Source organism: Budorcas taxicolor, chromosome 13, assembly GCF_023091745.1.
Source record: "Budorcas taxicolor isolate Tak-1 chromosome 13, Takin1.1, whole genome shotgun sequence".
NCBI classification, from domain to species: Eukaryota; Metazoa; Chordata; class Mammalia; order Artiodactyla; family Bovidae; genus Budorcas; species Budorcas taxicolor.
The window spans coordinates 31,015,955-31,031,704 of NC_068922.1; the positions used below are offsets into that span (position 1 = coordinate 31,015,955).

At 43.1% G+C, this 15,750-nt stretch overlaps 1 protein-coding gene across 1 annotated transcript in view; it reads right to left on the reverse strand.

The window, feature by feature from the left end:
• Nucleotides 1-3,591: 3,591 nt before the first annotated feature.
• CUBN (cubilin) overlaps nucleotides 3,592-15,750 on the reverse strand; it is a 265,197-nt gene continuing 253,038 nt past the window's right edge. The window contains exons 63-67 of the mRNA XM_052651051.1: nucleotides 14,098-14,245; nucleotides 13,005-13,186; nucleotides 9,779-9,944; nucleotides 7,378-7,613; nucleotides 3,592-3,758 (exon numbers count right to left, since the gene is read on the reverse strand). Of these exons, the coding sequence (XP_052507011.1) occupies nucleotides 3,651-3,758; nucleotides 7,378-7,613; nucleotides 9,779-9,944; nucleotides 13,005-13,186; nucleotides 14,098-14,245 (840 nt within the window). The 3' untranslated portion in view covers nucleotides 3,592-3,650. The remainder of the gene's footprint in view (nucleotides 3,759-7,377; nucleotides 7,614-9,778; nucleotides 9,945-13,004; nucleotides 13,187-14,097; nucleotides 14,246-15,750) is intronic.

Consider the following 15,750-nt stretch of genomic DNA (forward strand, 5'->3'; position numbering starts at 1 on the left):
CTTCCTGGATATGCAAACTGTACAGTGTCAGAAAACTCCAGGCTTAAATAAGCTCCACAGTTAGTTTCTTGTTCTGATGTCACCAGCTTGAGATGTTAAACACTTTTTGAACCAGGGGCCCTACAAATTAGGTTGCTATTCCTGCAAGGAAAAGCATTTATCAGAGCTGAAATGCCCCTGCAGAGTCACTGCCAAGTGCACCACGCTTACACAGTCCTATGCTTCATTCTCTTTTGGAGGGAAGGTTCTACCCCTGCCTGTGAGCTCCCAGAGTGGGTCAGTCAAGGACAATCAAGGGGGATGCCTGGTTCCCCAAGGTACTGAAGCTGAATCCGGCCTCTGTACCCCAACACCAAATTAATTCTTGAAGACAGAGTTTTGGGTGGAGTAGAAAAGCTTTACTGTTTTGCCAGGCAGAAGGGAGAAGAGCAGGCTAATGCCCTCAAAACTGTGTCCCACATGTGCACCCATGGCTGATTCACGTCAATGTATGGCAAAAACCACCACAATATTGTAAAGTAATTATCCTCCAATTCAAATAAATTCAGTAATTAAAAAAAAATCCAACTGTCCCAACCTACAGGGTGTAGTGAGGAATAGGAATGGTTCAAAGAGGGTGTGATCTGCTCCTGGACATTCTCCTGATTGGCTGGTGGTGAGGTGGAGGGGAGTCAGCGTCATCAACCTTCAGGTTCCAAGAAGTCTGGGGTTCACGTGCTTGTGGGCAGCTTACCGCTAATTTCTCCCACCTGGTGGACCAGGGCTACACTATTCTTTCTTGACAGTTCCTTGACTGTCTCTTGGCAGAGAGACAGTCTCCACATCCCTCTCTTCCCTAATTAGCAACTATTTGAACCTGCTCCTTGGAGCATAGGGAAGGTCATGGAGGCTGATTGAAGCCTATTTTCTGTAATCAAGAAACACCTGACACACAGAAAGGCCCAGAAGCCCCACAGGTTCCTGCTCGGTATCAGCACCCCGGACTACAAAACAATGGGTAAAATTCAAGTAAATTACTATATAAATCATTCACTTTGAAAATGCCTTTTGTGGGGGCTTCCTTGGTGGCTCAGTGGTTAAGAATCTGCCTGCCAATGCAGGAGTCAAGGGTTCAATCCCTGGTCTGGGAAGATTATACATGTCTCAGAGCAACGAAGGCCGTGTGCCGCAGCCATTGAGCCTGCGCTGTAACAGAGCCTGCACCCCGCAACAAGAGAAGCCACCACAGTGAGAAGCCCGTATGGTGCAGCTAAAGAGTAGCCCCCGCCCACCCCAATTAGAGAAAAGTCCGCAGAGCGACGAAGACCCAGAACAGCCAAAAATAAATAAATAAATTATTTTTAAATGCCTTCTGTAGTCTCTAAACTGTGTTTATAATAAACTACTTACAAAGAAACATATAAAGGTATGAAATTAAAATTTGAAAAGCCAATTTCTCATTAATATCCAAAAATTATCATACCATGATTCTTCCAATAACTTTCCCATTAAATTGTAGCCATGGAGTGATTTGAAGTCTCAATAAGTAAAACATTTTCTTCCTTTAACACTATCTTTGACTCAGTATAATCTCTACATTTTCACTACAATAACAGCAATTGCATCAAAAAATTTTCAGGCCATATTTTTAAATGATGTCACTAGATCTATGAAGACAGTCAGGCTGCCATACTTAATACGTTCACACTTAATCCTTCTGGCTGGATGGGAGGCACTTCCTTGGGTGGTTGCTGAGGTTAAAATCACCATTCCATCACTGAAGTTTTACAAACTTATTCCTACCTCGTTTTCCTCAACTGTAAAATGGAGGTGATTGCTCTTAGATTTCCATGAGTGATGAGAGAAGGATGCCTGGCATAAAGCAAATGCTACTGATGTGAGTTCTCCTTTTTCTTAATAAAATTAACTATGTTACTATTCCCTTGAAGAGAATGTGGTGGATTTTTAACAAATTCCATTGATTAATAAAATAGAGTTGAAATTTAGGAGATGATAACAAGTAGAAGGAGTAACCCAGGCATCACCCAGCCCCAAACTAACATTGGCCCATCCATCCCTGGGGTTTTCTTCACAGGTGCTTAAAGTGCCAGGAGATCCCAGGCCTGTGGTGGCCTCTGGCTGACTTATCCCAGGCAGTTCCCTGAAGGTCAGATGAGCGTGACTTTGTCCATTGACGGCTAACTTAACCTTGAAGACCAAAAGGCAGATGCTCAGTTCTTCCCACTAAGGTCCAGCTCTTTAGGGAGACAGACAAGAAGAGGAGAAAAGATCACATGGTGGGTGGAAGCCTGGCTCCCCTGACTCCTGAGCTCCGTTTACTTCCAAGTAAGACTGGCTCTCATCCACTCTTCAAGCCCATTCATTTTATGTTGTTGTTGTTGTATTCCATTTACAGCCTACAGAATTGGAAAAAACATTCTTATTTCCTGTTTTTCATTTAAAAATTACATACTAAGATTGACTATTCTGTCTTTGCTTGGTAGATGCACTTTCTGAATATGCTCACATGCCTCTTTAAAAATGACTTTTGTAGACGCCGTGCCTCTAATGATGCAATCACCAATCCGATCATCTCTTACTGTTTGACAGCTGCATATGCTAATCTTCCTTTCAGGTAAAACTACTATTTCATAGGTTATTGTTCAACTTTCTCCAAATTCTGTATCTCTGTGATTCATTTTTAGATAAGAAAGCTAAATCTTGTATCTATTCCCATCAAATTTCGTCTCGAGAGTTTCAGTCCATTGTTCCAGCTTTGTCAAAACTTGGGTTTGATAGTCTCTTCATCATGTTCACCATTCTTTCCAATAGAGTCATCCACAAAGTTGATGTATCCACCCATGATAGAGCTAAGGTGAGACTGTCTCTTTTAGGGGGCTCTGTAGTCTGTGCAGGTATCATTCCCCTGGCATTTGAGTAGCAGAGGAAGATGAAGTAACACATTGGATAATGTCTTTCATTCATTTGGTCCCATGTTCTTCATAAGACTTAACTTTGTATTTTTAACCTAATGTCTCTGGATTTAAAATAGCAGAATACTTGATCAAAGCATGCCTAACTAGGTATAACTTCACATCTCGTGTAGTTAAACTCCAAATAGACAACCGTGGCACATAGGGAAACTGGGCCGGAGAGTTAAGGAAGTTGCTGGAAAGGCTAAAATTCAGGCAACTTGGCTCTGGAGTTCCTATCCTGAATGAGGCATACACTTTGTCAAAATAGAACTATTCAACTTGAAGTTTTACACAGACCTACAGTGAAAGACAAATTTCCGTGAGTTAAAAAGAACACGCAGCACTACTGTTGAGATTTCAGTAACGTTTATCATCCCCAAGTTGACATTCACAGAGAAAACCATACTTCTATTTAATTAACTTCTGAAAATGTACAGCACACAGGCCATAACCATTTCCAACCCTTTAAGGGATTCTAGAAATTTTCAGATCAAAATACCAGATGAAAGAAGCTATGTTCTACATTCAAAAAATAAGTGCAAATGTTGATTCCACGTGTACTTTGATGAAACACATAAAAGTTCAGATTATTCTCAGTGGCACAGGCAGAGGGTCAGGTATCCTGTCCAGCGTGAGGCCGGAGGGTCCAGCCCCTGCAAAAAATCCAAGGTGCTGGGCAGACCCGGCCTCACTGGGCTAGCTGGCCCAGGTTAACCGGAGTGCTGATGGTCGGGCCGCATACTCCGCGTGAAATTTTATGAAGACATGATGTGATGAGGCCACAAAGGGAGCTATATCAGTGTCCTAAAATTGAAAAAAAAAAAGAGAGAGAGAGAAGTAACAAATTATATATTTCACAAATTTGAACATTTTCCCAGAAATGTCAGATGTAGTAAAGAAGTACAACATAAAGAAGCCTTCTAGAATTTTCAGTAAGCCTGCATATGTGTCTAGAAGTGATCTTGCCAAGTATTAATGTAGAGACTTTACACAAGAATATTGCTGGGGGTGCGGGGTAAGGAGCAATGGGGAGTGACTGCTAATGGATACAGGGTTTCCTTCTGGAGTACAAGAATGTTCTAAAATCAAGCACAGTGACAACAGCTTCCTGGCTCTGGGAACTGACTAAAAGTTACTGAATTTTACCCTTTAAGTAGACGATTTCTATGGTATGTGAATTGCATCTCAATAAAACTGTCACTAAACTTTCAATTTCCAATTCAAGTTCTTATTGAAATTTTCATTTTTCTGATGGGAAACACAACTTATGTCTGCAACTAAAATGAACATCTGAATAAAGTATATAACTCCCTTCACCAACACCTGTACTTTCCTTTGGGGGATGATTTTCATATCCTTTGTGGGGAACAGTTGTGTGTGTGTGTAGAAAGAGTGGGTAGATGGGTCTCTTTCCTTCTCCAATTATTAGCACTAGGGATATAAAAAAATGAACCAAACACACAAAAAGGGGAACAGTTCTGTATGTGTATCTCTGTGTGTGTATGTGTGTGTGTGGAAAGAGTGGATAGATTGGTCTCTTTCCTTCTCCAGTTATTAGCACTGCTACTGCTGCTAAGTCACTTCAGTCGTGTCAGACTCTGTGTGACCCCATAGACAGCAGCCCACCAGGCTCCCCCGTCCCTGGGATTCTCCAGGCAAGAACACTGCAGTGGGTTGCCATTTCTAGGGATATAAAAAAATGAACCAAACATGCAAAAAGCCCTGCTCTCATGAAGCTGACATCCCAGTAGGAGAGGTGAGGTAGGAAATAAGTCAGTAACATGTACAGAAGCAAAGCACATCACACAGGGTCAAGGCTGCAGTCTGGGGCCCTGCTCCTCTGGTTCTGCTCAGGTTCCCTGCCTCAGTCCTACCCAGAGTCATCAAAAACAAAAAACAAGACGACTTATTTCCAAGACAGTAAAGTATTCAGGTGAGCAGAGCACAGGAATTCTTTTTCCTAAAAAGAGATACCAAGGGATACAACAATGGTACAATTGCTGTGTGCACACCCTTTTTCTTTCCATTTCAACCTGCTCCCAAATTTCTACTTGTTATTCTGTGCTGACAAACTAGTATGAGCAGATTACAAAAATTTTAAACTCCGTTCTCTTTAAAAAAATTTAAACTCCTCCTTACTTTCCTGTCATTTTTTTAATGCGTCTAGATGTTCAGATTCTGTAAGTCAGATGCCGGTGAGCAATGACAATTATCATAAAAGAAAACATTTTCCAATGATTGTATGATTAGCTATCCAAGGAGGGACTCCCACTGTTTTTCTGTAAATACACTGACCCTGCTGGGCTTAACACACTAAATAAATCAATGGTATCTTTAAAAAATAAAACAATCACTCTTGAAACTAGGTCTAAATTTACTAAAGAAAATTTAAAACTGGGAAAATACTACAAACATCAATAGTTAAGAAAAGGAGACATATCTAATTACAGACTTGAATTTAATGTGACATTGGTTTAAATGGCAGTATTCTCTCTCAGTGCCTCAGTTTTCTTTTATCTGCAAAGTCCAGGGATCACATGGGATTGTATATTTGAAAGTCACTGAAAACCAAAAAAAAAAAGTCATACAGACATAAAGATATTGTGAAAGTAATCTTTTTTTGAAGTTTTCACAAATTTCTTTCTTTCTTTTTGGCTGCACAGTGCAGTTTGTGGCATCTTAGTTTCCCAGCAGGGACAGAACCTGGGCCATGGCACTGAAAGCACTGAGTCCTAACCACTAGACCCCTGGGGAATTCCTACTAATCTCAACTAAATGTCTAAGGCCTAGTTAGCTTCCAAATCTGACATGTGACTCATTTACTGGGATCTCTTTTCTGTGGGTCCCTGTAAATAACTGCAAGACAGTATCCACTAGTCAGGTGACCCAAATTTCTCCCTCAATAATTAGCTCTGTGTATAGGGACAGAGCTACCTGAGAGTTGATTGATGTGTTGTCTATAAACCAGAGGAGCCTTGTTCCAGAAATTAGGCCGCACCCATGCAACAGAAAACCACCCAGTGATTAAATATGATAGCCCACTTTACCTAATGATATGGTTAAGATGTTAATGATATATCAGTCAGTGGAAAAAAAACCAAACCACAAAACAGGATAAAATATGTGTGTGTATGGAAATATATTCCCCAAAAGTGTTTAGAGGAATATATGGGAGAATTCTCAGAGTTTTAGAAAAGTCTTTTTTATATATATATATATATTTTTGATAATACCATTAATCAATTTTATAAACTGTAAGTTATATTCTAAAAACTCTAGATTTCCAGCAGAGGCAATTCTCTGTTAATTTGATCAGAAAGCATACATAAGCAAAGAGCGAAACAGTAAGAAACTGCTAACTTCTCATCAGTTGTCATGCGTCCCTTGCATGGAAGCTCTGGACACACCCATCCACTTGCACATAAAACAAACGGCAGCGAGGGGGGATTAAGCAATGCTGAGTCAACAGAATCTACTGGAGGGCTCAGGGGAGATCTGAGATTTACAAAAACAAACTCTCACTCCCCAGGACAACTGTTAATATTCCTGTGAATTTCTTCAAAGAGTTCCCACAATTTTCAGCAAGCAGTGAATGGAATGGAGCCAGGCATCCAACATTTCTATACAGTCAGCCCTCTGTAAGGACAGGTTCCACATCGCAGATTCACCCAACCACAGAATCCAGCAGATACAGAATCTGTGGATACAGAATCCGCAGATACGCCGGATGGACTGTACTCACTAGGCCAGTTTTTATAAGGGATCTGAGCACCTGAGAATGTGGTATCTGTGGGGGGTCATGGGACCGATCCCCCGCAGGTACAGAGATAAGACTGTAATTCTAGTCATGCAGAAATAACATGGATGGGCAACCCTGGACAGTGCCTTTAAACCACACATGGAACTTCCACAAAGCAGCAGGCCACAGGTGCTCCCCCAGAAACTTTGATTCTATGGGCTGAGTGGGGACTGCAAGTCTGTGATGCTAAATAACTGCACACGTAATTTTGATGCACAGTCAAGTTTGGTAACAGTTAATACCGGTGGCTGGGTCGGTAAAGAATCTGCCTGTAATGCAGGAGACCTGGATTTGATCCCTGCGTCGGGAAGATCCCCTAGAGGAGAAAATGGCAACCCATTCCAGTATTCTTGCCTGGCAAATCCCACGGACAGAGGAGCCTGGTGGGCTAAAGTCAGGTATGACAGAGACTAAACCACCACTACCACCATTATTAATTTAATGAAAAGTCCACTAGGTGGCACTCGTGCTCCCCAAATAAACAGGAAAGTTAGAAAACTGAGTTTGTATTAATAAAGTATGTTGTGCTCTGTGATTGCATGTCTGCTTTAAACATGCCCTTTAAAGCTACTTTAATTATTTTAAAGTGATAATTGGATTTGTTTAAAAGCTTGTTCTACTCACTGCGCCACAATAGGGCCCGGAGGATGGAGAATTAGCATCGGGTCCATCGTAGAGCAGGAGGTAGTTTTGGACACATTCTCCGGGATCGTCGATGCTGATAAAGTAAAAGCTGACGGTGACTGGTCTTCCAGCAGGAGCAAGGATGGCCCATTCACAGTGAGTATTGTTTGGGTAAGTGCCCGGATAGCCAGGACTGGTGACCGAGCCACTGTCTCCATAAAGAGTCCCACCACAGCCTGCCAGGAAACAGCGGCACGAAGTTGGAGTCAGTCAAGCAGAAACCATCCACTGTGCTTTAGTGCACTTAAGACAATGCGACACATTTTCCTAAGGTGCTGAGACTCCTTGCGGGAAAAGTGGAGGCAGAAACCCTTTTCCTGTGCCTTCATGGGCTACATTCTTCTCCTCCATCACCACCTGCCCCCTCCATCCCCACCTCCACCATATATTCCTTCCCCTGCAGCTCACCACTTAGGACCGACTTCCTCCAGGTCTGTTTTTTGAAAATAGTGAGTTGAGAATGCAATGGGAAAAGCAAGATCTTGGTAAAGTAACTGCAGGAGAGACTGAAGTCAATCTTGGGTACTTTGGTGGTATAGGTACTTGGATTGATCTCGAGTACTTTGACTCAAAGGCAGTGACTTGGTGATGATGTGGGTGAAGTAAAATTAAAAGGGAAATTCTGGGGCAGGATCACAGAAACAGGTGTTTTATTTTAGGTTTTGGCAGTAATTTGTCATTTTTGTTGTTTGTTCAGTAGCTCAGTCGTGTCTGACTCTCTGTGACCCTATGGACTGCAACACCCCAGGCTTCCCTGTCCTTCACCATCCCCCAGAGTTTGCTCAAACTCATGTCCATTGAGGCAGTAATTACTTTACTAAAAAAAAAGTGACTTTACCAGGCATAGAACTGAAAGCTCCAAGACTGATATGCTTAAAAAGTCAAAGTTTATTTTCTTTTTTCTTTTTGGCCAAGTCGTGTGGCATGTGGGGGTCTTAGCTCCCTGACCAGGGACTGAACCCACACCTCCTGCAGTGGAAGCACAAAAGCTTAACCGCTGGACCACCAGGATAGTTCCCCTTCCCTCCCAAAGAGAAAGCCAAAGCTTTTTAAGTATCAGTGTTAATTTTTTTGGTTTGTCAGTTTGCACAGGAAATCTATCATGATTGAGACCAGATGGCATGGGCATCCAGATACGCTGTACGCAGGAAGAAACTGTAGAGCATAATTAAAGAGCACAGAGCTGGGTTTCTGACCAGTGGGGGTGTGGGCCTGCCTCTGCCACAGTCTGGCTGTGCATTTAAGGCAACTCATCAATTGGGTGTTTCATTTCCTTATCTGTAAAATTAGGGCATAGAGATCATCTTTTACTTTTGTGCAGGTACCAAGAAATCATTATCCACAATTGTCTTGACAGAATCCTTTTGTAGTCACTCAGCATATTTAAATAAATCATTTCCACATTCTTATTTTGAAAGTTTTTAGATATTCTCGGGGCCATTTCATAAAAATATTCTTTCTTTCTTGAGTTGAATGTATTGACATGACTTAAATTTCCTTCACTCATCAGTAAGCAGCCAACCCAAACTGCAGGAAGGTGCTTACTCCCTGTAAGAGCCATTTATCTCCAGGACTGTCCAGGAATGAGAGGGCCTCCAAGGAACACAGCTGCGTAGATGTACTCAAGTATGTGTTTGTAACTTTTTGGCAAACTTTTATTTAATTTTCAGAGAAGTACACCTTGATAATCAAACCAAAAGTTAAAAATATGACAAAAATCAGCTTCTCTGGTGGCTCAGTGGTAAAGAATCTGCCTGCCAGTGTAGGAGACGCCAGTTCACTCCCTCGTCTGGGAAATCCCACATGCCTTGAAGCAACTAAGCCCATGTACCACAGTGACTGAGCCTGTGCTCTAGAGCCCAGGAGCTTCAGCTACGGAGCCCACCTACTTCAACTACTGAAGCCTGCGCCCTAGAGCCCATGCTTCACAACAAAAGAAAGCACCCCAACGAGAAGCCCGCACACCGCAAGGAAGAGTAGCCTCAGCTCTCCACGACTAGAGAAAAGCCCTCTTAGGAAGGGCTAGCACAGCACAGTCAAAAATAAATAAATGCACAAAAATTTTTAAAAATATGACAAAATCAAAATGTATAAACTACAAAATCTTTATACCTTATCTGTGCCTCATATGTAGACATGTATTCTTTAGAGAAATAATAAATACAAGTAGAATTTTTAAAATCTATAATTTCATCATCAAAAAAATCTCTATTTTTAACAGAAAATGATCAAGTACACAGATTGGGGAGAAAGATGAGGTCCCTTTAACTGTCTTTCCTATGAGACACTGTGTGTTTTTCTCGGCTGCATCACTTGACCTGACAAAGTGCCAGTGTCTTACCAGAGGGTGAAGAGGTCCAGATAATTTCATATCCACGACCGGAAGTTGCACCATCACTCTTAAATCGAAGGTATAGTTCATGACTCTGGGAGAAAATGGGATTTGGCAGCAGAGTCCCACAGTATGTGCCCAGTAATGGCGAACTGCTCTCACTTCCATTTCTGACCTTTAAAAATGCAGCGTTAATGATGACACTCAAACATATAGTACCTTCTTTTCTGATCTATCATTGCTCTACATTAAGACACAAGACTATTTGAATAACTTTTTTGAGGAAAACTTTGTCTTTTTATATATACTTACACTCAGACGGCACCTTCATTTGCAAAGGAGAGAAACATGCAATTTGTAAATCAAAAACTATTTACACTTGGATTCAGAAATATGTATTCATCTTCAGCAGTTAAAACACGGAGGTATGTTTCTGCTGATATAACCAACTAGTTGATTGCTGTATAACAAAACTAGTTATATCTTTGTTCTTGGGGAGATGCTTCAAAGAATGCAGCTAAAGTGAACTTTAAAAAGATGCAGGGAGAAAAATAGCTGCATCGTTCCCAGTTAACTCTGTTGTAGTCTGTTCATCATACCGCAGTTATGCTTTTATCTCTCCTTAAAAATGGCTCGACTATAAAGGGGCCATGAAAAAACAACATACAAAGTGTGAGAAAGTCAAAACAAAATGAATTTCTATATGGGAGAAGGACATAATTAAAACAATCTATAAAATTTCTGACTGTTTAGATATATTTTAAAAATACACTGTGAAGCTGAATAGATTTCTTAAAAAAAAAAATCATTGCATGGTGTAGACACATGTGAAAACAGGAAACGAGCTGGCGTGTGAGTGTGGTACCCACACTGTGAATTCAATCAAATTCTGCCCTCCAGCCTGGTCCCGCTACACATTTACAATCAGCCCCACTTGGAGGAGGACTCTTGAGAGCTATGAAGACACGTGATGCAGGAGTCTGGGCTGAATCCAGCCCCTCCTGGATGGATGCTGACTTTATTGAGTTGATACCTGTATTTAAAATCCTGAAAGCGCCTCTGTTTCCTTTATAATCCCACAGTTTACCATGCAGTTAATTGTTGGTTGTCTTAAGTCACAGAATGTTTTCAGAGGTGTGGTAGGTGGTCTGGTCAGGTTGTGTTGCTCAGGAGATATCCCCCACCGCAGCTTTTTGTTTGTTTGTTTTACCACAAGACTTGTGGGATCTTAGTTTCCCGACCAGGGATCGAACCTGGGCCTCAGCAATGAAAGCACTGTCCTAACCACTAGACCACGACAGGAGTCCCTGGAGAGATTCCTTTTAGGTCTATAGAGTAGCCAGCAGGAGAGAAAAATGCCTTTCTAGATTATTCTGCTAAGTGTTTATACAAAGTAGCCTTGCTGTGGGTGGAGCAGCCAGTTCACAGACAGCAGACAGAAGTCCAGCCGCCCTACTCGTCTCGATGTGGGTCTTTTCCCTCTCGATCCTCTTTAGAAAGCTGATGCTCTAAAAGAAGGAGCAGGATAGTCATTCTCACAGAATATGCCAATGAACTGTCCTTTTCATTTCTCTCTGCACAGGAGGAATGGGACAGGAGAGCAGAGAGCATCTCTGGGAGTGCAGATGAGCCTGAAAGGGTTGCTAAAGGCAAAGGCAGATTTCAAATGGGGTCAAGAGCTTGGCCTTCGAGGGGTATAATACATTCAGAATCCTCACTGATAAATTTCCATTCTCATCATCTTTAACATGAATGGAATGCTGAGGCTGCAGTAAACCGTGCCAGAATCTTCCCGCTGAAAACCAGAAACAGTTGGGCTTTGCAGGCCTGAGCTGCCATTTCCTGTCTTTGCTTATCGGACAGAAGTTTCAGGCCCATTTCTATGGGTTAAGGCACAGCGGCTGGAGAGTTGCCCTTGCCTCCCAGCATCCAGAGGCAAACAGCAGAGTTCATGCTAGTCACTAACGGGCAACTCAGGCTTGACGTGAACCAGGAGTAGCTGCACTGTGACTCTGAACTGTCTGGACGGTTCGTCCTTTTGCTGTGTCTCACTCCATCTCTCACTTCTGCTTTATGCTCCATGGAACCGTTCAGCCTCCATGGTGGGTACGTACGTAGGTCTGAGTTTAGTAACCTGATTGATGCCAACAAGACTGTCCTCTCATCTCCTCCCTGCTACATCCATGTCCTCCCAGTTTCTACCATGGGTAAGGTTCCCCATGAAAAGGCATACACTTCCTCTGAGAATTTTACACTCTAGGTTGAGCATAGTCATTAACCAAGGACTTAGATGAATTCTATTGCAGGGCGGGGGTGGGGGGGCGCGGGTGCGGGCACTTTCCAGGATAATAAAACCCCATAACAGGTGTAGGGGAACAAACTGACTTTTTGGAAACCTTGCCAGAGATTCACATGTACATGAAACATAGCCAACTTAGGGACTCTCGGGTTAAGATTTAGGTGTGAATTCAATTCACAGAGGGATTCAGCATCTTTGTACTCAGCAACTCAGTTTACTTCCTAAGAATGAATGCATTTCCAACAGAGTCTGCAAAGGACACAGGAGAGAACGCTACAGTTTTTACAGCAAAATATAGGTGCTAAGCCCCAGACAAGGGAGGGTTCTCTCTCAGTGTGTTTTGGGGGAAGGAGGGTAGGGTGGGTAGGGGACAGGCAAGCAGCAAAGGTGCTCCAGAGGAGGGGGGAGAAACTGCCAAACAGGTGGTCAAGGAGACACTCTCCGTAGAGAACACTGAAGATGCCCCAAACATACTGTGGCCATCAGCAAAATCAGGTAAACGATTTAGTATCATTTCTTATTAAAGTCAGACACGTCTTCCATCTCCAAAATTAGCACTTTGCACTTGACCTCCCTCTGGTCCTTCCAGTCTCAAGCCACATATCAGTGCCTTCAAGATGCCTTCTCTGTCCCCAGATGGGTTAAGTGCCCCTAACCTTGCTGGCTGTTGGTCAACAAGAGCAGACTACTTCCTGTCTTGTCTTTCCCATGGATTGTGAGCCTCCGGGGAACCCTGACTATATGTCTTGTTCCGTCCTGGATTTCCCGTGTCTGGATCTTGGAGACAGTCGGTATTTAGGGGCTGAAGGGATGATGAACAATTTAATGAAATGAGGAAGGAATATGATTAGCAGTAGCAGAGGGAACAGTGACAAATCTTGAGGGATCCAGCAACTTTTACATAGTTCCTTTACACGGTATTCAGACGCGTGTTACCTCCAAGAAGTCATGTGTGCAGCCACTTGAGTCCTCGATGCCAAATGAGTGAAAGAAGAGGGAGATGGTGTGGCTGTCGGGGGCTGTGAGCACGGCTGTGCAGTCCATGTCACTGGGGTAGTCACTTGGCCAGCCAGGACTCCGCAGGTTGCCAAATGCCTTCTTATATTCTCGATTGCAACCTTAGAGGAAAGACAGCATCATAATTAATGTATGCATCCCAATAGTTAGTGCTCCTTCAACTTGACAGGAATAATTCAAGAAGATTATTAAATCGGAGCAAACTTCAGAAAAAAGCTAGTCTAGCTCCTCCATTTACCTCTGAGATGACTGAGAACCCAAGATCTGAGGTGGACAGCGTGCTGGGCAAACACAACGCAGTGTCTTACCACAAAACATCCTAGTGTGAAATGTGAAATGTGAAGGCTCTCCTATGAAGATGAGCATTCCAGCACTCTCTGCACTTTTCTGGTGATCCGGAGGTGGAGCTGGCTGACATTTAGACTCTGGACATACAGACTCTACCTCCAAGACAGAGTTTTGTCTGGGGATGTTTCCTCAAATACCTTGGTGAATTGTTCGTTCTGATACAACTGGCAAATGATAGCTTTTGACCATTTTTGGTAAAAATACCCTGAGTGTTTTTGTTTGTTTTAACTAAAGGCAGCTTTGGTTTTAATCAAGCTTGAAACAAACATTACATAAAGTGTTCTCTGGAAATCAATTTCTTGATGACAGTGAACAAGTAACTCTTTCAAGGCTCCTTGGTTTTTCCAAAGTAATTTTCTAATACATAGTGATTTCTCTATGTGGTTAAGAGCATAATGAACATAGTAACTGGTATATATTTTTAATTAGCAACATGAACTTAATATCCTGCATTCTCAACATTTTAGTTAGTATTTCATTTGCTTTAACTCTCCAGAAGCCAGCTTTAGTCATCTACTAAATGGGGCTAGGCTTCTGGTAAAGTCTTACTTCATCTGGGTGTGGTTTGTGTCAACAAACCTTAATTTACTCACAGGCGTAAACTCCAGCAGTAATTGTAATAATGGCAGTTTTTCTGAATGAAAGATTAAATCCCCAAGCTCACCTGCAATCTGATAGGTAAAACCCACTCTGGAGTTTATATTGAAAGCTTCTGATCTGAAAACGATGACTGCGGTGCTCGTGGAGGAGTAAAACGTGGGCACGGCTGACACATTTCCACTGCAGAAGCGAATTCCTGGGTTTCCATTACTCTGAAATGGAATGGAAGCCAAGGGTCAGTAGGTTTAGTTTCAAAAGAGAATAGGCCACAGCAGAAATTAAACTGCATATAAAAATACAGTGTAAGTATTTAACCTTGGAGACCAATTATAGAGTTTAAAGCACTCTGCAGTAAGTTGTCACCTTGGCCATGGAAGTGACAGATGTCTCACATCTGAGGGGTGAGTGAGAGGTGGAGAGGTTTCTGCTGAAACCACAGGGCAGCCCCCTGCCTACCGAAAACAGGAACGTCCCCCTCACCCCAAGTCCTCTCTAAGGGCTATGCTGTTGTCAGAGCTCAGCCAGGCTGCTGGAGCTCACGACAGTTCACCTGGGGCGTCTCCGTTGTTCGGAAGACCCTACGACTAACCAACACTGTTCCTGGCCCTCTCTCACCACCCTTTAGCAAACTTGCAGTGTACGAGTTGCTCCTTAAACCGCAGCGAGACATTCCACGTATTCCCAGGTGCCTCCACCAGGCAGCATCCTCAGTTCAGGATTCCTACACTCTAATCCCATCGTTCTCTTTATGTCAACCACCTAGTCACATGATGTTGATGCCCAAATCCTCAGGTATTCTGTGACCATCACACTTTTACGGTCAACAATCTAACATCTTACCCCATGAGCAATTCAGACTGATCCATTTTCTAAAAAACAAAACAGCTTCTCTCTGTTTTTTTAAACTATGGATATAGTCCCCCTAGACTGGTACCAAATGGCTTCTTAACCGAACCCTCCAATTTGTTCTACACACAGATCCCGCTGACTACAGAGGGGCCTCTGCCTGGAGCACTGCAGGCAGAACGCCAGAGACGCACGTCAAAAACTCCGGTTAACGGCCTGAAACGATCCCATCCTTGTTAATCGGCCATACTCCAATACAAAATGAAAAGTTTCTTAAAAATTCAGGTTAATTGGGGAATCAGTCTCTGTGGATGGGGCACAAGGGCAGGCACTTTTTTGTTTCAGTTTATTTTTAATTGGACGATAATTGCTTTACAATGATGTGTTGGTTTCTGCTGTACAACAATGTGTGCATGCATGTTACTAGCTCAGTCGTGTCCGACCCTTTGCGACCCCATGGACTGTAGCCCGCAGGCTCCTCTGTCCACGGAATTCTCCAGGCAAGAATACTGCAGTGGGTTGCCGGGCCCTTCTCCAGGTCAACAATGTGAATCAGCCGTGAGTATACGTATGTCCCTGCCTTCTTGAGCCTGCCTCCCACTCCCACACCCCGCCCTCCAGGTCATCACGGAGCATGGAGCTGGGCTCCCTGAGCTGTGCAGCAGCTTCCCACCAGCCATCTATTTCACACATGGTGGTGGAGATTGCCAGTGCCACCCTCCCAGTTCATCCCGCCCTCGCCTTCCCTCTCCGTGGCCACAGTCTGTTCTCTACTTCAGGGCCAGGCACTTTTGCCAAGACACCCAGATGGCAAGTAGGCACACAACCTACAGACCAAGTTCAGGTTTCTTAATGCCTATAAATAGAGGGT